This window comes from Sphaerodactylus townsendi, linkage group LG07 (genome assembly GCF_021028975.2).
Source record: "Sphaerodactylus townsendi isolate TG3544 linkage group LG07, MPM_Stown_v2.3, whole genome shotgun sequence".
Lineage (NCBI taxonomy): Eukaryota > Metazoa > Chordata > Lepidosauria > Squamata > Sphaerodactylidae > Sphaerodactylus > Sphaerodactylus townsendi.
In genome coordinates, this window is record NC_059431.1 from 34,636,917 (window position 1) to 34,661,448 (window position 24,532).

The 24,532-nt window shown below is 41.1% G+C and overlaps 1 protein-coding gene across 1 annotated transcript in view; it reads right to left on the reverse strand.

Annotated features, from left to right (window-relative positions):
- Nucleotides 1-2,835: 2,835 nt before the first annotated feature.
- Nucleotides 2,836-24,532, reverse strand: part of THBS4 (thrombospondin 4) — a 39,185-nt gene continuing 17,488 nt past the window's right edge. Inside the window, exons 5-22 of the mRNA XM_048503782.1 lie at nt 23,570-23,664; nt 22,684-22,735; nt 20,299-20,471; nt 19,919-20,056; nt 19,008-19,085; nt 17,693-17,845; nt 16,280-16,384; nt 16,002-16,109; nt 13,227-13,386; nt 12,342-12,460; nt 11,444-11,496; nt 8,480-8,673; nt 7,933-8,111; nt 7,212-7,260; nt 6,344-6,563; nt 5,937-6,109; nt 4,023-4,162; nt 2,836-3,054 (exon numbers count right to left, since the gene is read on the reverse strand). Of these exons, the coding sequence (XP_048359739.1) occupies nt 6,418-6,563; nt 7,212-7,260; nt 7,933-8,111; nt 8,480-8,673; nt 11,444-11,496; nt 12,342-12,460; nt 13,227-13,386; nt 16,002-16,109; nt 16,280-16,384; nt 17,693-17,845; nt 19,008-19,085; nt 19,919-20,056; nt 20,299-20,471; nt 22,684-22,735; nt 23,570-23,664 (1,802 nt within the window). The 3' untranslated portion in view covers nt 2,836-3,054; nt 4,023-4,162; nt 5,937-6,109; nt 6,344-6,417. The remainder of the gene's footprint in view (nt 3,055-4,022; nt 4,163-5,936; nt 6,110-6,343; nt 6,564-7,211; nt 7,261-7,932; nt 8,112-8,479; nt 8,674-11,443; nt 11,497-12,341; nt 12,461-13,226; nt 13,387-16,001; nt 16,110-16,279; nt 16,385-17,692; nt 17,846-19,007; nt 19,086-19,918; nt 20,057-20,298; nt 20,472-22,683; nt 22,736-23,569; nt 23,665-24,532) is intronic.

Below are 24,532 nucleotides of genomic sequence, written 5' to 3' on the forward strand. Positions count from 1 at the left end.
TACTGTAAGGTATCCAGCTTTAAGTAACCTTTTCACAACAGGCCCCCGTAAAACACTTGAATTAAATTTTCGCGTTTTTCTTGGGGCAGCTGAATCTCCTCAGGTTTCCCTTGTCACTTTCTTAAGGGTATTTGCACAGTGGTGACAGACATTAGAGGGAACACTTCAAAAAACTTGATTATCAATTTACAATTTTCTATTTTTCAAGCCCTTAAACCGGGGTTAATATGTAATTCAGCATGATATATTCTTTTATTTTTCCTCCTTTGGGTGCAAAATTCTAACAATTTAATTGCAATAGCATTACAGTGATACCTGACACTTTGAGATGATATCTCAAAATAGGGTTGCAGTAACAGTATTCATATGGTTTCATATTGTCCAAAAACTGTCATTACAAAAATAATTAACTCTCAAATGCAATTACAGATTTCCTAATACAGGTATTTTCAAATCAATTTATTCACAATAGCATATTGGAACTCTTCCAAAATTGATAGTATATCCAACTTTCTTCAGTATGCTGCTATCCATATCACTTCTGCTAAAAGGTTTCTAATCAAATCTACTTCTCTAAGGAAATCTTCTAAACAATTTTAACAGCATCACTTTAGGGATATGAATTACTGAGCAGCCTCCTGTATCATGAATTCTGTCCAGTACTTTTAAGGAGGTCTATTATAATACACGCACATAGTCACCAATATCTGTCTGAAGTGCTAATGTATTTATTTGACTTAATCTATGTAAAGCAAATACCACTGATACTGAACTTTTGAAAAATTTCTTTGATGTCCATTGAAATCAGCTCCACTTGCAAGACCTGAGAAGGCAGTAGGATAATAGTAGGATATTCCTCGGGTCGCTATGAGAGGGAAGCAACTTGAACTTACACATAAATTCATTTATGAAGTAGCGCTCTGTCCTGGCGATGTTTTCTATTTTCTTTTTGCAGCCATTTCAGAGACAGAATTGTGTAGTGGTTAAGAGCAGTGGACTCTAAAGCTGGAGAACCAGGTTGGATTCCCCACTTCTCCCTGTGAGTGGTGGCCTCTTATCTGATGATCTGGATTTGTTTCCCCACTCCTACATATGAAGCCTGCTAGATGACCTTGGGCAAGTCACAGTTCTCTCAGAACTCTCTCAGCCTACCTACCCCATAAGGTGCTGTTGTGAAGTGAAGATTGGAAGGAATTTGTAAGCTGCTTTTAGACCCCGCAAAGGAGAGTAAAGCGGAGTATAAATCCAAACTCCACCTCTTCTATTACTAGCAGAAAACGTAAAAATCACGTCAGATGAGTTAGGTCAGGCTGCTCAAGAACAATTTCAGAAAGAAGCTGTTACCTTTTTTTTTTTTGGTGGTGTGAATTCTCTTGCTTAGTCTCTTGTGTTTCTAGTCACCTTATGGCTGCCGCTTTTACAAATAATTCCAGTTGATTGAATGACTTTCAGATAACCAAACAATAATCAGACTTTCCAGAGCAATACACTTACATTCACATAGTCAAGGGCATGAAATAATCATACTGAAGGTATGCAACAGAGAAGACTTGTGAATTCATGGCACAACTACTATGTACGCAACATCTTCCTTTAAAGAGAATGTCCTGCAGCACAAAACACTTCCTTGATCTGAGTATTGGTACATTCTCCTGTCACGTTATGGAATCCTAAGTTTCATATCCACCTTTCCTGTCTCAGGGAAGCAATCACTACAGAAGCTTGTGAAATCCGTTCCCAGACTTAAGTTGGAGATGATGTCATGTTTGCTGATAGGTCTTTAAATAATGCACTTGCATGATGAGACCTTGGGGCAATGTAGCCCATATAACCAAACAAAAACCACACGGCTTTCTGCATTTTGAGCATCCCTATGTGCACATGAACAAGGACATAACATTTCAAGCTGTTGGGCAAAACTGTTGCTCTTTACAGAGACTCCTAACAGATGCCCTTTTGAGTCCCAGTGGAATATTGTGTGAGAATCTAGGGCTGCATGCTGAAAGTCTTAGCAGCTGTTCTAGCACTTAGCAGGCTGGCTGACTTCATGTGAAAGTAATGCTGGCTACTTTTTACCTCTTGCAAGCCAGGAGTCTCAGCATGCATGCATGGGCTGGGTAAAAAGTAATGAGATAATTCCAGTGGAATTACTGACCCAGATTGTCCCTGATCCAACAGCATTTGAGCACTGCAGCCAGGTTAGAGCTGCAGGGTCAAGAAGTGCTTTCAAGAATGCTAGAATAATGCCCCACTTAGTTCAGGCCCCACTTTTCCTTCCAAACAACTGTTTGCTACAGTTCCTGTTTCCTTTGAAGGATGACTCATGTGTCAGTCCTGCCTGCTGGATCTGACTGGGGAATTGCATCCACAGCAATTGTTCCTGTACACAATTTCCTGTGTCCTTTGTAAATATGCCCTGGTTAGACTGGGATCTTTAACCTGAAATGCAAAGCATAACTCCTCCAGCCTTCCCAATTGGTCCTTCCCCATTGTTGCACAGACCAAAGGCTGGTATGCGTATTTTTCTGATCCAAATTGGCACAGATACACACGTGCAAGTTTTGCAAGGGTTAACACACGCTTGTGACTCCAAAGAGTGAAAAGCCACAGAAAGGCGATTTGAAATGGCAGAACAATGAAAAGAGAAAGGATCCATGCAGTCCCCAGTTTTTCTTCTCTTAATTGTGTCCTTCCCCTGTAGCTCGTTCTTTTCTTAAAAGTTGACATTTTTAAATGGAATGTATCACTAGGCCCTTAAGTTTGTGTTGATTTGCATGCGAGCACAACTGTAGGGCAGGATTGCAGTTTAATAGTTCTGAAATGTTAAGCTAAAACAAAGTTTCATCATTTTATTTTCACATTTATATATAAAAAAGTCTGAGAGTTTTACATCAATTGTAACAAGTGGTAGTGTGGACCTGCACCAAAAAAAGTCATACAAGAATTTAATATATGCTTGTTCACCACAGCAATGTTCATTTTCAGTCTTTACTTAAATGTCTCCAACTCCATACTGCTGAGCTTGAAATTCTTGGAAGTCCTCAGGGATGGTATCTGTAAACAAGAAAGGAGTTAAAAGATTCACTTTTACTGTTGCTATGGAACCAGATTGCATTTTAAAAACTGTTTTTCTGGCCCTTAAATGGAGAAGAAAGCATTTCATAGTCATTGTTGGGAATTCTAGGTCACCCAATGGTGCATCTGCCAATTCTAGGCTGGACACAGGTCATTTGGTAAAAGCCAGTGTGGTGAAGTGGTTAGGATGTCAGGTTGGCATCCCACTTCCTGCCTAAACTACTACTACTACTACTACTACTACTGCTACTACTACTACTACTGATTAGATTTAATGATTAGATTTAACTACATCACAAAGCTGTCGTTGGGAGGGTAAAAGGGAGTGAGCCCCACTGTGTGAGCCCTACTTAGTGTGCATCACTTTGGGTTCCTATCAAGCAGAAAGGTGGTTTACAAATTAGTTAAATAGATGATAGTCAATGGAATTATGACTTGCAGCCCAATCTTAAACATGTCTATTAAAAAACTAATAATAGATGGTAGCCGTCATGGCAGAGGCAAAGAAAAGCTAAGTGGGAACATTACTCCCTTTCATGGTAACCTGTTAGTTTCTGTGAATAAGTCCAGAATACTGAGCCTCTACTGATGCGCTTGCTTAGGCTTTTGCCGATTGTCCTTGATGGGGTAGCTCAAGTATTTTGGAGATCAAAACACCTGAAGGCAAAAAACCCTTGGTCCTATGAATCACAGGAACAGCCATAGATTCCATCAAGAGATTTGGCTGAGGGCTGATTACATTTCTAAATACTCTGTCCTGTGCCATGATTACCAAGTTGGGGGGTGGGGGGGGGTTATTTTTAAAGTAATAGCTTGTTGCACAGTTTGGCTTCACTCACTCTGACCATCGTGGGCATAGGCCAAGTCACACTGGATAAAACGTTTCGTAAGTTCTCCAGGTCAACAAAAGCAGTCTTGCAATCCTACAACAGCAATTTGTCACATACCATTGCAGCGATACTTCAGATTGGACCAAATAATGTTTTCCTGAGAGAAGCAAAAAACACCAAGTCTTCCTCCACGCATGGTGGTATCTATGGTCACTCCGGAATCTGCCACCAGATCAGAGCCTTCATAAAATCTCGCCCTTAAAAGTGCAACAAATAATTAAGAGGTTGACATAGCTGATCCTACACATGTACATTCAGACTCAATCCCAGTATGCATAACAGGGCTTACTCCCAGAAGACTGCAGGCCCTCAAAGAAGGTGAAGTACCTAATGCCAAATGGACAACCAAGTTGTGGATGGTAGGAACTCTATATGGGCTGTTGTACTGAGGGCAACTGTTAGGCAGAGAAGGATTAGGCACCCCACACATGCTTTTGGGGGGGAGGTTGTCCTCCTTGCAAGTCCTTTTTCTTCCCCACCATTGTCATTCATTGGAAAATGGATTTGGATCTGCATGTTATCCTCTGAGCTACAGGAGGAGGAGCAGTTCAGGAGGACAGAGAGGGGAGCGGTCACGTGCTATGAGTAAAGTACACGAATCACCACCAAAGGCATGGTTTCAAAGAATGCAGGCAATAGCCTGATGAATGAGAAGGCCCCAACTTGAGGGCAATTGTGAACTTGACTGCTTTAAAAGGTATCAGACCAGAGTATCAACCTCACTCGTCAGCACAAACTGCAGTTTGTTGCTGAAATATACATTTTGCTTGGAAACTAACACAAGTAAAACCTCACATTGTGCCTTATTTCCTCCACACACACACACCCCTGCACTCACAATATTCCATAGTTTAACTTCTCTCATGTTTACACCTGAGAATTGTAAAGTAGAGCAAGAAGCACAAATGGTAGAGAGGCCTGCCCTCCTCCTTTGCTGTCATCATCACAAGCTTTGAGAGTCAACAGTCCAATCATATGTAGAGTTACTCCAGTCCAGTCCCACTGGACTTACTTGAGTCCTCCAGATAGGATTGTACTGAAAGAATACCAGCAACAGAGGATTTGCCTTGTGGAAAGCATACATCACCTGTAGATCATAACTTATTTGTTAATGAATTCTGTAAACCATGCTTCAAAGCCTAACCATGCACACGGCATTCACAAGAGTTTACTCCAACTCCCATTTTTACCCTACTAGCCAGAGGGTTGACCAAAAGGAAGGAAGGGTATGATTTTGAAACACAGGACTGATACACTTCTTAATGTTCTTCATTCTACAGCTTGTTGCCAATGGGCTGATGGTAGCTCCTGGCGCAGTCCTCTCTTGTAGCCAATGTGTATATGCATGTGTAAAGTTGGGGGGCAGGGTGGATTTTCCAAATATCTTGCCAACCAGTAAGTTCTTCTGATGGGAAAAAGTAGCCTGTGAAACCTGTAAAACTGATTTCCTCAACTGTGACCACAATTGAAAGCAACCCTTGGGCACTGTTAACTTAAAACAAAGGAATGAGAAATGGACTGAAGGGTTGGGGCAGAAAATGCACCCTTCTTATATTTCTGTTTGGAGCAATCTCTGTTGGGTTTATTGGGCAAAAGTCAGACCGAAAACCAAGTCTCCATCACTGACACTATCTGAATGTTGCAATAGTGCCACTGAACCAAGCAAGCATGGGATTTGCACCATGCACACAATTCAGCATTCAGACAACTTCACCTTGGTCCATCTAGGTAGCTCTTTGCAACATATGCAAACTGGACTGATTTCCATGACATACACATCATGTATGAGTCAGGTTTTCTTAGCACAGGATCAATTTTCTTAAAGCAGCTGTTTCACACATTACACAGTAACAACCCATGGTTTGCCCCAGCAGAGGTTTTCTGAAGTCCTATCTCACCGAAAAGCCTATCTTTGCAATACAGGTGATTTAAAAACAGGTGTTTCCTCCATTTCTGCATCATTGTCCTAACCTGATGTAGCCAACTTGAGGTCTGTGCTGCAGGAACCAGCGATAGGAAACTTTATCTTTCCAGCCGACATTTCGGGGGTCTTTCCACAGCAATCTGACTTGGTCGTTAGTGTCGCCAGTATGCCAAAGTGAATTCCTGAGGTGCTCCCCTGGCCCAGACTTTGATTTAACAGCCTGCGCAGACAAGTCAAAAGGAAGAAATTAACTTTCCGCGTGAAATATGAATTAAAAAAGAAGCATGAATAAGTTTTCCATTCTCTTATGGGAAAACAGGCACCTGACCCACATAAATCAATTAATTACTCCCTTAGTAACCAGACCAGCTGAATACTGGGCCAGTTTCAGCTTAGACTTTACTAGGTAACAGCATTAACGAGGTTCTGGTTGTTTTTGGCTCAGAGCAAGCACCTTCAGCTGAATTCCTGGTTCTGCCGACGAAACAAAGAAGGGAATTAAGAAACACTTGCCAATAAGGATCTATTTCAGTCTAATGTTTCCACATTACCACCACAGAAATGGAGGCTGTCTTGGTAACCAAAAATGGAAACCGCATGAGAGTAGGTAGATCCAGTTGCTGTGTTCACGTGGAAAGTACCTTCAAAATCGACCCCGTTGAAAGCTGTGTAGCCTGTTCAATAGATAGGTATGCTGCTCAGGGTAAAAAAAAATCACAGGCACAGGCCCTGACCAGCTCATATATGATCTTTATTTCAAAGTAACAGGGCCAGTTTTACCTCCCCTCTCCCTGCCAAATGAGCTTCAGTACTGGCTAGGAAATGGAGATACACTTTTTTGAGTTAGGTTACTATCGGTCTAGCCCCATAGAGTTCAGTAGCAGCTCCGTGAGTCCTCAGACAGAACCAATGTGCTATAGTGATCAGTGCAGGGCCAGCATCTGAAATGGGGCAGCTGCTGGGTCCCAGAGCTTCTAGCACAGTGGTTCTTAACCACTGGGGAGAAAGATGAAGTATAAATAAAGTGCATACATTAAAAGCACACGCAGGTAGATTGTTGGAGAGGAACTGTGAGGATAGAGTGGAAGAGGGGAAGAACAATGTGATAAGCTGCTTTGGATCCCCATGAGAGATCCAAACAGCAAACAGAACTGATCATTTGTTAGTCTCTTCCTCTTCCTCCTTATGTACATGCAGTAAAGAACATTGTAAAGAGACCCTAGAATCTGGAACGTCAGTGCCAATGGAGCAAAGATCCATGTGCAGAGGCCTGTTGTGCTGTGGATAGCTGTGTGAATATGTACAGAAAAACAAGCCCATACCTACAGCAAGTCCAGGATCACTGTTCATGGTCTGTACAATCTCCATGCCCTTCAACAGAAACAAGCAACATGGTTAATGAAGCACAGAACTGAATTGTCTTTCTTTTGTTACACTAATACCCAAAAAGCTGGTTACAACTACATAAAACTCATATACTCCTCTCTGTGTCACCTAACCTTTGGTTATCTTTCAAACAATTAATGTGCCACCAAGTAAAAAATTCAAACACAGAACCTTCCAATAGCGCTAGCAATTCTTGTATGGGAAACAGCTTTCTATCATTTATGGATTTTACTTTCAAATGCAAGTATCTAGTTTTCATTGTTGTGGTGCAGTTTGGAAATATGTAGCCTGCATTTTCTGTGCTGGTAGAATATGTTTAGCAAGTATATTCTGACCTGAATGGTCCAGGCTAGCCTGATCTTGTCAGATGGAGGAAGCTAAGCAGGGTTTGGCCTTGGTTAATACTTGGTTAATTCAGATCCAAGCCCAACATTTTAATTAATGGAGCAAGTTTCACTTTGGATAACTTGTGGATAAATTTGAGATTTCCCCCCCCCCCCCCCCCCAAAAAAAAACCAGTTCTGGACTGTTGCCTAAACTCCCAACTAAATGATGAAGTGCGGAAGCATATTTGTTCAAACAAGTCCGGAGGGCAGATTTTGTTTGTTTTTCAGTCCACCATTTTTAGCTGCTTTCAGATACTGCAGTGTGTTTTACCTGGTTCAGAACCACCCAGTTTGGATCAATCTGAGCATCACCTTCTGGGTCCAGAACTACAGTCTGGTAAGCCCTGAAATCCGTGAGGGTGATCTCTGCATTCTCAGGACAAACATCAATCCGATCAATCACGGTGTCCTGATCAAAATCTGATTCACAGATATCACCAACTCCATCACCTGGATACACAAGCACAACACGCATCAGGGATATTGTCTGACTTGTTATTGTATAAAATAGTTCAGTGATGCAACAGAAAATGTCTGACATTCAATGCAAGCCTCCGACATATGTCGGAACTGCAAGAGGCAAAAACCAACTTTGGACTGTCACTAATGTTGAAGAGATGGGCCTTGACAGTTTCATGTGTTCGCATGACTCTGTTCTACACCAGGTTGGAAATTTCAATTCCTATCACAGATACTATAGGTCTATCTATATGGTCCCTTTATTACATTTTCCTTTGAATAGGCATTGTATTCAGCCCACAGGGTGGAAAGACTTCAGCAGAAGGGAAGAGAAAAAAGAAGAAATAGGTTGTACATACTGTTGTCATCTTCCTGTCCTGGGTTAGGAACTAGACGGCAATTATCTGGGCCAGGAGGAATAAGATCGGGAATTCCGTCATTATCATCATCATCATCGCATTCGTCTCCTAGCCCATCCTTATCAGTGTCTAGCTGGGAACTGTTAATGACTGTGGGACAGTTATCGGTGCTGTCTTGGTGCCCATCTCCATCACTAGGAGTAAAGGAGGCAGGAGAAAAACACTCTGTTAATTTGTATGATATGTAAGGTGAAACAACTGGGTGCCAACAGAATGTTGCCCGCACGCTTCTTTAGGGTTTGGACAATGAGGCAGCAACTGATTGAGGAACAGGAACCCTTGGTCTGCCAAGCACCTAGGTAGGAGACTTCTAGGCAACCTCATATACACTGATGTTTCATGGAAGGAAGTTGAGATTTAAACGTAATCAATGTTTCTGTGTTTCATAATGGATTATTGGACTTTCAAAAAAGAGGACAGAGACACCATCTTTCAAAAGTCTGTCAATGTCCCCCCTCCCTCCAAAATATATATAGAGATTTTAATTACAGCAAGACCCAGAACTGTTGACTACTTTCCCAGCATATTCATTTTCTTATCCAATTATCTCTACTTAAGGCACATTGGGGGTGGGGGGGTGGGAGGAGGGGATAAGAGGGGGACACCAACAAAAGTGGTTTGAAGATTCCTTTGAGATAATGCATATTTTTAGGGGAGGAAGAAGAGAAATGGTTGACATGACATGAGAGGGAATATGAACATGTTGGTTAGTTACCTGAAGGAAGGAAAAGAGGAATCACCTGGATGCTTCAGTAAGTGGGAAAGAAATAGGATACCTAAATAGTCAAGATTAGTGACCTGTAGCGCCTGGAGGACACAGCATTGACTTGTTACTTTTTTCAATGAAAAAAAAGCCATAACAATAGTAAGGGGAAAAGTTTCTCAAAAAAATTGTCTCTTTCTAAATTATTTTTTTATTTTTTAATTATCTACATCATTACAAGAGTGGTGGACCTGCCACACTACAATAAAAAAGATAGGGGTAAAAATACAGTGTCAATCTTTATCCCCCCCAAAATTAACTTATACAATGATAATTAATACAAGAAAAATTAGAACAAGGAAGAGAAAAAAACAACTTACAAAAATACTAAACAGCAGCAATCTGACTCCCCACCTCACTTCCACCTTACTCGAAAAAAGTACTCCCATTTACTTTTACACCAGTTTTTCTTATTGGCATATGTTCTTATCATTTCTACTTATTTTTCCTCTTCTGACAATCATGTATACTATGACAAACCATTTTCATATTAAACATTTGTAAATACTTGAGCAGGCCAATCTGGGGGGGATCCCCCTCTGGGGGGGCACACCCAGCCTTGTGTTGGTGCTCCTTCACTGCTGCCAGTGGTGTGGTGGGGGAGGGGGTTGAGGATGACCTTAGTTGGCCTCCACAGCCCAATTGGCCCCCATGAGCCAACAGAATCACTGACAGACATATGATACAATTTTCATGGCATATCTCTATTCACCCCTATGGGGGAGTTTGAGGCGAGACTTTTTATTTTTACTTTTTCAGGCTTCCTGCACCATAGGAAAGCCCCTTGAAGTGGCGCCAAAGCAGCACCATCCATGCCTTCCTGACAGTCTGGATTGCACTGTCCATCCCTTTTCTTAACCTATCTTTATCTATCCATCTAAGGCTCATTCCGCACATGCAGAATAATGCACTTTCAAACTGCTTTCAGTGCTCTTTGAAGCTGTGCGGAATAGCAAAATCCACTTGCAAACAGTTGTGAAAGTGGTTTGAAAAAGCATTATTTTGCATGTGCGGAAGGGGCCTAACTCTCCCTAGATTAGTCTCTTAATGATTAATATACTCTACTCTGAAAAAATACAGTGAGGAAGAGAAGCAGGAAGCTTTTTAAAGGTGTCTGAAGGGTTTTTTTGTTCTCATTGAAGAACTGTCTTGCATCTTGGACATCTCTAATCTTCTGACATGTTCCATTGAAGGTGAAACCAAGCCTGTCAATTGGAAACCAATGAAAGGAAATATCCACCCCCCCTCCCGCAAATTTTGTCTCAATAAGGAGCAAAGAGGCTGATCTGGAAAAATTCAGTTTGCGCGCCTTCAACTATTTGTGTCATCTTCACATTTAAAATAGTATTCTCTTATCTTCAAACACCCCAAATTCTTCTTAGACCACAAAGTACAAGAATTTTGGCTGAGTGCAATGCTGTCACTGACAAGGAACATTTTTGCCTCTCTTCCTGTATCTGTCAATGTAGTACAATATATTGCAATTAGTCCTAATAGACAAAACTCCTTTAAGGAATGAATCAGAAATTTCACAAAACCTTATAGAGCTACTTTAGTTCCCCACATGTCTGAAATCACTGCAGACCAAAACCAGGCCTGACACAAGAGGACTGTGATACTTATTCATGCCCTGATTGTGGTAAATAGTGCAGATCCTGAGCTGAGCTCCTGAGGCCTAAGGCAAGCTATCCCTCTCGTTACTGCTGCTGCAAATGAAGACAAAAAAACAAACAAACCAGCAAATGATTTCCACACTTGTGACAATCTTTGTTTATTTCATAGATTAGATGTACAACAAAAAAAGGACTTGGTTTCTATGTCCTAAATTGGAAAAAAAAATTCTGCAAAATGTTCATGGTACAAATGCACAAAACAACATTGCAATGTTGTATCTCACTCAAAGGATATTAATTACTTCTCTAATCTTAGCGAATGCTTATAATTATTTAAAATGTTGTAGGGAGAGGGGAATATGTGTTTAAATTGGTTCATATAATGGATACAGGGGTATGAAAAGGAGGCAAAGTTAAATTTCACTCCAATGAAAGAAACCCAAGGATGCCAGCTTGAGTCAGGGTCAAGTCTGACAAGATGCTGTGGTTCATAAGGCGCGCAAGTACACACAGCAAGCATTACTTTACCTGTCTTGATTGGTGTCACAGGAATCCCCTACCAGGTCATTGTCAATATCTGACTGTGAACAGAAACAGAAAAATTCGCAATATAAAATTGTAGAGGAATCACATTGTTGCAAGAGGCTCAACAAATACTTCTTGGAAATTTAACAGCATGACAGTGAGCTGAGTTATGCTCTTCTAAGTCAATAGGCTCAAAATGGCAGGACTCTTAGGATAGCTCTGTCAATGAGCAGAAAGAACTGCATTTGAATACGCAGAACGGTAGTTTTTATGTCAGTTTACTAGTACTTTAATGTGCATAAGTTGCAGATCCTAACTGAATTAGGAAATAAAGCACGGCTTCTTTTCTTGATAAAAACTGCTTTCCTTTTTAAGATTTTTAAATGGATATTTACAATGGAAAGCCTTGATGGAATATTTGTATTAACAAAGAGCTTGAGAGTGGTCCCACATCACTCAAATGTGGTACTGTGATCATCGCTCCTATAACCAACAGCTATGATGATGATTCCAGGAGCAACATCATCACCCCATTGTTTTCATTGGAGGGATGTTGCTCAAACTGCTCCCAAGGGATTGGATGCAGGATTATTGAATTTGTTTCTTAATAGCAGTGAAGGGACTAGGGAATTGCGCAAGCCAGCTCACATTTTTATAAAAGTCATGGAGGAGAACCTATGCTGATATCAATGAACAGTGAGAGCGGTAAAATTAATGATCACCAAAAAAAACACCCACTGCGTGGATGAATAAATCCAGGTGGTGATTGATTTCTCTGAATTAGTATCCAGTGGCATGTACCTCCTTGGTTAAAATTTCTCATGCAACTAAATGCAAAAAAAAATTGAGCAAGGCAGATTTTAGGTAAACAAAGATAATGAAATGTTCTTCCGTCACTCACCTGATTGGGATTGCTAATATCTGGGCAGCTGTCACAAGCATCACCTACACCATCATTATCTTTATCTTCCTGTTGTCGATTGGGAATTTTTGGACAGTTATCCAAAACATTCTTAATACCTAAAGAAAATTATGCTACAAAGTTAACATTTCATTTTGGTCACTCTACCAGTATATAAAATGAGAAAAACAAAGCTTTGGTTGTACACTGGATGGACAAAAGGGAGAAATCTAGGTTCTAACCCCCCATTTGGCCATGAAATATAATGAGGGTCTTTAGCTACCTACTGTCTCTCTGCTTCAGAGTTGTGAAAATATTCATCTTGAGCTCCTTTAAAAAAGATGTGTTACAAATAAGATTGGGAACGAAAGAGCTACAGAGGTCTGAGGAAGCACTTCAGGGACTTTCCTGGTTTTGACTGTAGTCTTTATAATGTGGTTCCGACCACTTCAGAGAATGTCTCAGCATTGAGAAGAAGCTTTTTGAGGAGTTGGGAGAGGTTCATTTAGGAAAGGGGTGACTTAAGAAGTCCCAGCAGAAGTATGGAAATATTATTTTGCATCTTTTGGAAAGACTTCTGTTGGCATGCCTCCATCGTGTAGTTCCTCCAATAGAACAGCATTGACTTTTGTGGATTGAGAGGACAGTGATTCCACCCTCACACTGTAGACCCCAGCTTTACCTTGATATTGTTCCCTGCTGACCCCCTCGAAACAAAATTTCAGGAGGCTCAACAGCCTGCAGTAGGAGGAAAAAGCAGGAAGATCCTACTCCACAAAATTTACTGGTGGTTGGGTCATGGCAATGCTCAACCTTTGGTGTGTATATAGTAGGTGCCTGACTGCCAAGTTTAGCATCGGCAGTAAGGTGCAAGCATTCACTCACCATCTCCATCCATGTCATCATCACAGGCATCTCCTTTGCCATCTCCATCTGTATCTCGCTGATCATTGTTTAAGACCATACGGCAGTTGTCACAAGCATCTCCAAAGATATCCTGGTCACTGTTTTTCTGATTAATGTTAGAAGCAAGGACACAGTTATCCTGAAAAAGAGAAAGACAAACTGCTCTTGACTGCATCCTTCCCACAGTCATGGTGCTTAGGACTCTTTACTGACCTTGCTTTTGCAAGCAACATTGTGCTAGTGAAAGCAACAAAGAGTATTGCGACATCTTAAAAGATTAACAAACATATAGTAGCATACATTTTTGTGTTCCAGAGCCTACACTGTCAGATCATTATGTAGTTACCTAAAAGAAGGAAAATAATGTTTTGAATTGTGAAACAAAAAGGGCAAACAATTCCAAAGATAGAAAGATGCACAGCCCAAATCGGTACAGGATCCTGTCAGAGCCAGTAATGATAAGCCAGCACAGTAATATTTGATGGCAAGAATAAGGAGAGAACATAAGAACATAAGAAAGAACCTGCTGGATCAGACCAGAGTCCATCTAGTCCAGCACTCTGCTACTTGCAGTGGTACACCAGATGCCTTTGGGAGCTCACATGAAGGATGTGAAAGCAATGGCCTTCTGCTGCTGCTGCTTCCGAGCACCTGGTCTGATAAGGCATTTGCGATCTCAAATCTCAAGATTGGTAGCCTGATATCAACTTCTCCATAAATCTGTCCAAGCCCCTTTTAAAGCTATCCATCACCATTAGTGGGCATCACCACCTCCTGTGGCAGCATATTCCAAACATCAATCACGCATTGAGTGAAATGTTTCCTTTTATTAGCCCGAATTCTTCCCCCCAGCATTTTCAATGTATGCCCCCTGGTTCTGAGAGACAGTAACAGTGCAAGCTGAAGAAGAGTTAAGCCTTCTAAGTTCATTGGGGTCTAGTGTGTTGGATACAGGCATCTGTTCCACTGGTTAGGAAAGGGGGAATGGGTCCTATTTGACTACAAAAAAAGTTGATGCTGGGGAGTCATAGGACTTGTATGAAGAAAAGCTGTGTGGGATGAGAACAGTAATAAAGAGAGGGATTGACTTAAAGGAGAGCAAAAAAAGTGGATCCAGCCCACTGTAATTTTCTGTACTGAATAGCTACTCTTATCTCGGTTGAGGTAGTTTCACAGATTTGTTAATGAATTACACATAGGTGCTTCATGACAAAATCTCCATTTGAAACAGTTTTTGCGACCATACAGCTATTTTTAGTAATATTTTAATGTCTGATTTTTGTCCCTTTATTCTTGAGTATGAATTAACCTGTTTGGCCTGTGAAAATGGCAGAAAGACATTGATGGCAGATCAGATAACAAATGTTGAAGGGAAAGAACTCCTAATGGTACAACAAGTGTCGTCTAGATCCGCGATAGCTTTACTTCTGTAGGTATAAGGACTGCCTTGACTCTGCTTTTATTGTGGGGGCTAGTCCTGGGATTTGTATTTCTATCAGAGCTAGATTCAAGTTCAGTAGCACCTTAGAGACCAACAAGGTTTTCATGGTATAATCTTTACAAAGTTAAAGTTCCCTTCATCAAACACCTAAAACTCTTTCTATCTGGTGGCTCACTGTTGTTGAGGAGAAGTTATTTGGAGGTGGATGGCTATAAGCAAGCAAGGTCAGACCTTCAACACAAGGCTACAAAAGGGGGTAAATCATATTCCAGGATCCTTGATGATGCAGTGGAGAAGTTTACCTGAGAACTGTCCTGTTTCCACAGGACATACCCAGCAGAAAAAGTAGGTGCCAGTCTAATTACACTGAACTGTTTGTTCATTTATCCAGTTAGATCTGAGTCCAGTAGCAACTTGGATACCAACAAGATTTTCTGGGCATATGTATGTAGGATGTATGCCTGTCTCTCTCTGAAACAAGTGTATCCAGCTAGAGATAGCAGAGAGACCCCTGCCTGTCACCCTTGAAGGTCAGTTGTTTGTAATAAGAGAAGAAGCACCCCCAAAATACACCCTGTGAGAACATATAATTTCTAAGGTCCAGATTAGGATGTGCATTCAGCAAAGCTGAACTGAAAATCCCTGAAAAACAGCTTATTGGTGTTTTTCATACCCCACCCCCCATGGCAGTGATTTAAGGGAGTTGAAAAGCAGATACCAAATAATGCCAAATGTTTTTAACATCTGGGCCATTTTGGCTCTACTGCCATTTAAAAAAAACCCTCTTCCCACCTCTGTCCCTCTTATTTACTTGCTGGCTGGGTCCTGAATGCTCAGCTCAGCTCAGCTCAGCCGTCAAACTCCACATTGGTTCAAAGGCAGCAGGAGGTGCAGAGCTGGACCCTGGGCTTGGCCAAACCACCTGATGCTTCTGAGCCCACATGAAGACAGGAGGTACCTGCAATTTTTCAGGTTTGGGTTTAAAATAACTGAAAAATTTTGAATGCCTGAAAAAAGCTGGTATGAGGATTTGTCTTTTTCAGGTTTTTCAAAAATTTCCAAGATTTTAAACCCAAAGTAAAAAAATACCATAGGAAAAATGGTGCACACCCCTTGTCCAGATAAGACCCAATGATTGGTCCATTCTGTGTTATTGCATTAGGGATACTCACAACATGTACAGAAAACAGGCTGACTGATTTCTAACGCCTGTTTTTGAAAAGTTTGGCTTTTGATTTTTACTGGTCCATCGGGTGGAAAGAAGAGACAGAAATTAAATACTGTGGAAACCAAATACTATCTATCACTAGTACCTGTTCATTAGGAATGCCGTCCCCATCTGCATCATCATCACAGGCATCTCCAATTCCATCTCCATCAGCATCTTCCTGCCCAGAGTTTGGAACAAACTTGCAGTTGTCCTGTGCAGTGGTTGTGGGAGAAGTAAAAGGTTGGAATACGCAGCTAGCATTCAGAGGGCTGGCCCAATTCTCCCCGTTCTATGACCTTTATCTTTGTGTTAATTTATTATAAGAACTATGGCTTCAAATAGAGGGAAAAGTTCCATTCTTTCCCCCCAAAATCTTTTTACCTTCCGACAACTTTCAGCTGAGCACGAGAGTTCTTCATCAGGATAACCATCAATATCAACGTCTTTTCCACACACAAAGCCATTGCCAGCCCATCCGATACCACACTGTAAGGAAAAGTATTACAGAACCAACATAAAAAGAAACTGGTGAAGCACACTAGATGAGTCACTGAGCCACAAATCCTAAACCCTCGCCTGAGGCTAGCCTCTCAGTCCCCATTTGCAACTTGGGGATAACAACATCAAACATTGGCTCATTCCGCACATGCAGAATAATGCACTTTCAAACTGCTTTCAGTGCTCTTTGAAGCTGTGCGGAATGGCAAAATCCACTTGCAAATAGTTGTGAAAGTGGTTCAAAAATGCATTATTTTGCGTGTGCGGAAGGGGCCAATGTTTCAGTACTGTTGTAAGGAAGGCAGCACAATAATATACATGAAACACTTCGAAAACCTGAAAATGTTATATAAACGTTCCAGTACAGTAAAAGCTTCATTACCTGGTATTCACCTGGTAAAAATTTTTTTGCTGAATATTTGCTCTTACCTCTATAGAAGAAGTCACAGTGGTCAAATCCTACACCCTGGAAATGCTGAAATGAGAGCTCTTATACCTGGCAGGACCCTTAAGCATACACACTCTAGCTACAGAACTGTTCTACACAGCAGGCAGATGAGCAGCCCAGGGGCCCCCAAGGATGAGGACAGCTGGGAGAAGCCCCATAGCTGCTAAAGGCATCAAGTCAGCTGGCTAGAGAGGCAGGAACTGGCAATAGGCCCAAATATTCACTGTATCACGATATAAGGTGGAAACATACTCTCTAGATATGTTAGTTAATCAAGTCATTTGGATATTTAAGTGGTAGACAACGAAGCTTTTATTGCATCGTCATTATCATTATATTCATGCTGAAAACTTAAAACATACTGTGAGAACAGTGGGATACAGATGAAGTATTTTTTAAAAAAATATTATGCATATTATGTGGAATCAAGCTGCTTCCAACATATCATGGAGACCCTAAGTATTAATGACCTCCGCAACATCCTGTCATTGACAGCCAGTCTTGCAGACCAAAGGCCATTGTTGCAGTTATTGGGTCAGTCCATCAAATGTTGGGTCTTCTTAATTTCCTGCTGCCTTCAACTTTTCTAAAGTGCATTGAGTATTTCTCATACCAGAAAATCCAGTTTATTCTTTGGCCCCTTCTGCACATGCAGAATAATGCGTTTTCAAACCACTTTCACAACTGTTTGCAAGTGGATTTTGCTATTCTGCAAAGCTTCAAAGAGCACTGAAAGCAGTTTGAAAGTGCATTATTCTGCATGTGCGGAAGGAGCCTAAGAGACAACCCAAAATGTAGAGTTCTCAAAATAAATAAATGGGTGACAAACAGTAAAATCAACATCTTACCACACATGAGATGTCTCCTTGCCTTACATCAGCGCATTGTGCATAGATACTACATGGATTCAAGGCACGATTCCGGCAGCTTCTTTCAGCCCTGCATCCCCTGACCTGGTCTCCTGTGAATCCAGTTTTGCACGCTCCACAGCGGTAGGAGCCCTATCAGGAAAGCAAGCAAGATCAGAAACAAGATGTTTTCCCTACTTTTAAAGACCATGTGTTCATTGCCCCAAAATACAGAAAGCTACTCAGTATATGCCATATTTGCAGAGACCCACCGAGACAAAATCAGCACATCAGCCCAGGATGTACACTGCCCCCATTCAAGGCTTACTCTGTTTCTGTTGCCTGTCTTTGGCTGATTGGTAAACTGCTTTTGGCTTGGAGGGACACAAGTTGGCAGGCCTACCTTATATTATCCATATGAGGGACTGTGTTCACTTGCCATTCTGATAAACTCAGAGCTGCTTCCCATGCAGTGTTTGTATTCAGATACAAGTACTAAATCACAGACTTGTGCAAACTTCTAAAAGGAAGCCAGAGTGATGGAGTTACTTGCTCTGATAAGCATGCACAAGTAAGACTGTGCAAGCAAGATTCTTGTTTGAGGACAGATTTATAAGGGCAAAGAAAGTATGTCTAAGAATAAATGGGCTGGTTCAGAGGTAATGAAGGGCATTTTTTAAATTGCTAACGTGTTTTGACCCCAAAAAGGAGAACAATTTTTTCCCCTGGGAAATGGGAGGGAGCAGCTCCAAGTTGCATGCACAAGTTTTTTGGACACGGTTAAGCAAGCCTTAAATTTAGTGTTTATGTTTGATTGAGTATTAAGGTCTATTAAAAAAGATAATGCAACAGAAAACCCACTTCCTTCTCTTCTGCTCCCTGCTCCAGTGCTGCATCCCTTTGGAAGTGTATTCTGGAAAGATTTTTACATCTGGGAAATTTTCTGAAGGCAGGATGCACACTTTTTAAAAATCAGCCAATAGTGTGTTCTTTTTGCAAACATATGAATTGGGGAGTCAGGACGAGTAATTCTCTAGTTCACAGCTGGTGACTGAGCAGCCGTCTCAATTATGTTGTGGAATGTAAGTGGAGAACCTATGAAGCTTTATCTGCTAGCTTCACATAATTCTATTGTCATCTGGCTGGCTTTCGAGGGCTTATGAAAATGTTGGAGCTGAAATGGTAACCACATTTTCAAGTGGAGTTATTTTGTATGTGTGATTTGGCTCTTGATTTGGGGACGGCACCTGTAACATTTAGATTGATCAGATCTGGACACAAACAGACACATAGTCCTCAATAACAGAGTACTTACCACAGTGTTTATACACTGAGAATTTGGGACGCAGCTTCTGTTTGAACTGTTTTGACATTCATCTACATCCAAGCAGACCTAACACAATTTTTAAAAATAACAAAGGGAATTAATTCCAAAACACTCAAGTGCAAAATGACTTCCTTAAGAAGTCTTCTAAACTGTACCAAACAAGCAAATATGTTTTTATTCCAGTGTTAGTGCTAATTGGGAAACAATATAATGGCACAGTGGTTGGTAGATCTAATCCCTGCTGTATGTGTGGGGCCTGGAGAGGGGCAATTGTTCAGCTCTGTGCCAGATATGAAGACTCACACAATAAAAAGTGATGTGCAGAGGTAACAGAGATATAGCTTGACAACACTGGACAAACATAACAATAGCCAATATATGGTCAATGTCAAGGAGTTATCGTTGGAAGTTCAGTCTTATTGAACAGCACCGTAGTAGAAGCCCCATTAAGTTCTTTCAGAAGACCATCCCAGAATCCAGGTGATTGGGGCAGCCACCAAAAAAGCCTGTAAACTAGGACAACACACCTGAATGAGAGGGGTAGAACTTGAGTTGCCATCTTCCAGATGGGGCCTGGAGAGCTCCTGGAATTCTAACTTATCTCAAGATAACAGAAATCAGTTCCCCTGAATAAAATGGATACTTTGGAGTGGGGGACTCTGGAGCATTATGCTATATGCATTAGGCCTCCCTGTCCTCCACAAACCTTGCCTTCCACAGGATCCACCCCCAAAATCTCCAGGAATTTCCCAACCTGGAGTTGGCAACCCTAAGTGGAACATTAAGAAATGAGTGCTGGGGTTAACAAGGCCTCTTAGAAGTAAAATAATGCCACATTTAATATGGATCTTTTAGCCAAACCTTATTTGCTTTTGGTGAGTGACAGTGAGATCACGTACCTGTTTATTATTTTTGGCAGAATTTACTCCCACTCCTTGGATGATTTGTCCAGTGTATCCTGGAGGACAGGCCTCACATCTGAATCCCGGAGCCAAGTTCACACATCTCACTCCTGGGAAGCATGGATTATATCGGCACTAAAAGGACAACAACTCGGTTCATTCAATGTGTTTATCACATAGTATATGAAGAGCCTATTCTTTAGAAACACAAGTTGACTCTCGTTTCTGACTCATTTCTGAATCTCTGCTACAATACCCAAAGCAGAGATTCTACAGAGAGCCTGATTTCAGGGGACAGCCTGGATTTCTCTGGACCTGGAAGCAGCCCTCTTCACACTATATAGTCCAAACAGAACTTTAAAAAAGGAGTATTTTACCTCATCAATATCTGCACATGTAACTCCATTTCCAGTGAAGCCTTCTGGACAAGGGCCACACCGAAATCCATCTGCTGTGTCTGTGCATCGCACGCCTCTAAAACAAGTGTTGGCTTCACATTTTGGCTTAGGGGGTTCTGGGGGTGGAGTGGGGAAATTTCCAGCTCCCAATCCTGAAAATCATGAAGTAAGACACCAGAGTAGAACTTGAACTGAGACTCCTGCTTGTCCAGGCCTAGCACAATACAGTATATGACACAGGGCTGGCTGCAGTAACTTGCGTGACATAGTAGCATCTCTTTGACTGAGATCATCTGCCTTGATTCTGGCACATGGTTCAGGAAGCCAGTCCCAGAGCCCTGGGTCTTATGAAGTCTAGCCTTGTAGGTTGCCTTCACAATCTGGACAAATCATCAGCAAGTGAGGACCTGGCTCAGAATGAGTTTAGTTATTTTGTGCTTCTTTTTGCCTAATCCAGCCAGACATCTTGGAAGTCATCCATGCCCAGGATAATGTTTCTTGCCTCTGGCCCTTGCAGTCTGAGTTATCTGCTTAGAATCCCTACTCTTGGCCTAATCTCAACCTCACTTCTCTCTTCTGGCCATGCTCCTGTAACTGCATCCAGGTTCCTGACAGCAGAGCTGAGATAAAGGCTGGATTTTACTATTTATAAATAAATTACCTTATATTGTATTATGCCTCTGTTTAAAATATTTATATTATGCCTTTGTGCTTCAGTGGTTTTTGAGGAAGCTCCAAAGATAATCAATATAATTAAATCCAAAAACAGCTATGGGAATAAAACGGCAAAAGAGCAAACGTCATATTCATTTACCAAAAGCCTAAGCAGATAAGGTTCTTTTGCTATTTCATTCAGTTGACTCAAGAGAATGGGTCTGTCTTTCTCTCCAGGTGACCTAGGGGGTTTTGGTTCCCAACAAATTCAGACAGAAATGGATCCAGATCCATTACATGCAGCAAAGCAGGGCATCAGTACTCTTTCTGGACCTAGGCAATAGGCAGAAGATTAACTTGGGATGTGGGCCTTTACCAGCAATGCCACAGCATTTCTAGTGTCATGGCAACATTGCTTCCAGCACAATTTGGAAGCAATATCACCACTTAGGGTAATGCTCTAGCATTCACCCAAAACTCTATAGTTTAACCATGCTGTGGCATCAGCCAACAAGATGACATCACCTTTGAGTTGTGCAGGAATGATGTCCCCATACTGGCATGACACAGATTTCCCCTTCATTTACACCAGCATTTTTCTCCTGTCATCCCAGTGAGTGACAGCACACAGAGCCAGCAAGGACTATACCGACTATCTTCTGAGATAATTATATGATAACTACACCTGTACACATCACAGAAACTCAATGCCCATCGGGGTTACTTGCTGAGTATGTGATCTTTTACAGAAATGTGGCACATTGTACAATAATAACTCTGCTTATGATGGCACTGTGAGTGATCATGGGTCAGTAACTGTCTAATATACCTTACAATGTTTTTGTAAGGATAAAATGGATAAAAGGAGAACCGTCTGTGATGTCTTGAGCTTTCTGGATCAAGTATGGAACAGAAATGTGCCTGATTGGCACTGTGCTAGGGTCACACAGCTGGAACCCAACACACAGGCCGGCGGCTGGAACTCTGAGGCACACCAGTGACCATCTCAGAAGCTTCTCGGACTCCCAGCATCAGGTCAGTCACAAGGAATCCGGCTTCTTCTCCTCAGCATCCTCTGAGCCCTGTGAGTGGCACAGGACAGGCTGCATAGCAATCTGTAGGTGCATGCTTGGCAGCCCTAGCCTCAACAGGAAAGATCAGTGTTTGAAGGAGCAGGACTGATGAGACAGCCTGGTGCTACCCATCTTCAGCTGCATAGGCAGCGCCCTCTTAAAAGAGGATGGGAAACAGGAGGCTAAGTGGAAGCAATGCTTGCTGCTGCCCATGGTCTTCTTCATTCTGACTTTGGCGTGGACTCCTGGATTCATGTTGGTCATGTTACCTCATTTGGATTTGATGCTTGTCAGTGAGGACTATCTGGGTTGACCTTGGAGTGGACTTTGACTACTGAGTACTGTGTATGTGTGATAATTTCTACTATTACCTATTCATTGTGATTATAATTAGTTAGCCTGGCAATTATCAGGTGAATTATGAATCTTCAGGAGAAAGGTCTTTTTACTTCGACATTCATTTAGCAGCAAAGGAAGCAATCCTAAACCATTGTACTAAGAAAGAAGTCCCATGTTAATCAGTGGGGCTTACTCCCTGGAAAATTTCCTTAGGATCACAGCTTAGAGTGAGCAGGAGCTTTCTTTGTGGTTTGGACCATAAAGTTCCTTTTAAAACAGGAAATACACAAGCACTTACCACATGCCTGGCATTCAGCTATCGTATTCCTCAAAAAAGTTGTTTCTTTAACCTTGAAAGGAAAGAAATACATATGGATTAGTCTCATTTGTCTTGAATTGTTATTATCCAGAAGCTGCACAGAAGACAATTGTGCAAACGAATAACTTGATTTCGCAAAGAGCCCTTAACCGTTCACATGGGATTTCGAGTCTGTTCTGCTACAAACAGAAATCTTAACATTTTAGCCTCCCATTTTATACTGTCTTCAGCAAAACTACTCACAATAGGAATTAAAGTCTAAGCTCAATAATCCCACAAATAAAAATATTAATACAATGCTAAAATATGGTTTTGTACTTGAATTCTGTTGTTAAATTAATTATGTAATGAAGGTTCCACTCAAGATCATCAGTTCTGACTGGAGAAGTCATTTTTATATTATATAAAATAGATAGAAGGAGTGGGGTGTCTACATTTTGAATTTTTTTCTGGGAAAGTCTGAAGTAAACCTTAGATCCTGTCTGACTTCAGTCCTGTCTCATAAAATCAATTCAAGGAACCTCAATTATTTTGCATCATCTGGAAATATGCTAATGTCTGTACACTGAGTTTCTCCACTTGTACATAACTTTATAGCATTTGGCACATCTTTGTATTTTTCTTCAGGTTCTTTCCTGGAGTTAATTTGTTGAGCCCAGTTGTGAGAGTCCATATTTATAAGCAACCTCTCTTTCTCTCTCAAATTGTAGTGGGTTATTTTATTTCATATTTCTCAATGTGTAGAAAAACAAGTTTGTATAGGAAGACTAATGCGCTATGTGAATTTTCTCTCAGTACTGCAGAGAATGTACTGGTTTGCTTAAACACCAACAAAACGCACACTGCATAACACTTTGTCAAATACCTGTTGTCTGAGAAGATCTTTCACATCATCTAGTATTTGGTTCATTTGCATCATGTGACCCAGTAACTGTCTGTTAAAGTCACTTGTAGACACACCTACAACAATAGAATGAGAATGATTAAATGGTTTGGAAACCTTATTCTCATTAGTTCTTACATGGCAGTGGAAGAATTCATAATGCTTCATATGAGTGATCACATAAATCTCGAATCAACTAACATTGCCAATCCTAAGCAAGTTTACTCAGAAGTAAGGGGCAAACTAGATGAGATGAGATCCACGACTGGCATCTAGCATGTTTTTAGTGTTAAATAGCACTCCTAGGGGTGTCAGCATAGAGAAAGGGACTAAAGCCATCCCTCCATGTATTCTTTTCCCAGCCTCAATCCCCCATCTCCAACAGCTGCTACTTGTCCAGTTTCCCTCATGACATGTGTCCAGGAGGCTATATTTTTAAAAAAGTTACCGGTACATGTTGATAGGTCTTGTTTCCTACCATCAACAACCCCTGTTTCATGCAGTCTATTTCCTACTTGCATTTCAAACTTTCATGTGCATACATGTAGGACCCCATGCAACACCACCATTTATTGCCACAATGCACAACATCCTAAACTGAAGAAATGGAACTGCAAAGCTTCCTGAGTAATCACCTCCAAGATACATCAGATGTCTGAGTATTAACCACTGACAGGTTCATTTCAAATATCGCAAAACACAAAAACAGGCACCTACTCATTCATCCAAATACGATAATTTTTTTCGCATACATATGGTAGAGCAATTAGTTTAAATTGCTTTTGGCTACAAATGTGATGTACCTTTTTAACCATTATAGCAGAAAAAATACTAGAAAATATGCCCATAGCAGAATGCAAGCCAAGTTTCTACTTCTCTAAGAACTTTCATATCTACCCTAAAGATGTATTCGTTTTAATGATCTTAGTGTACTATAACACTGGT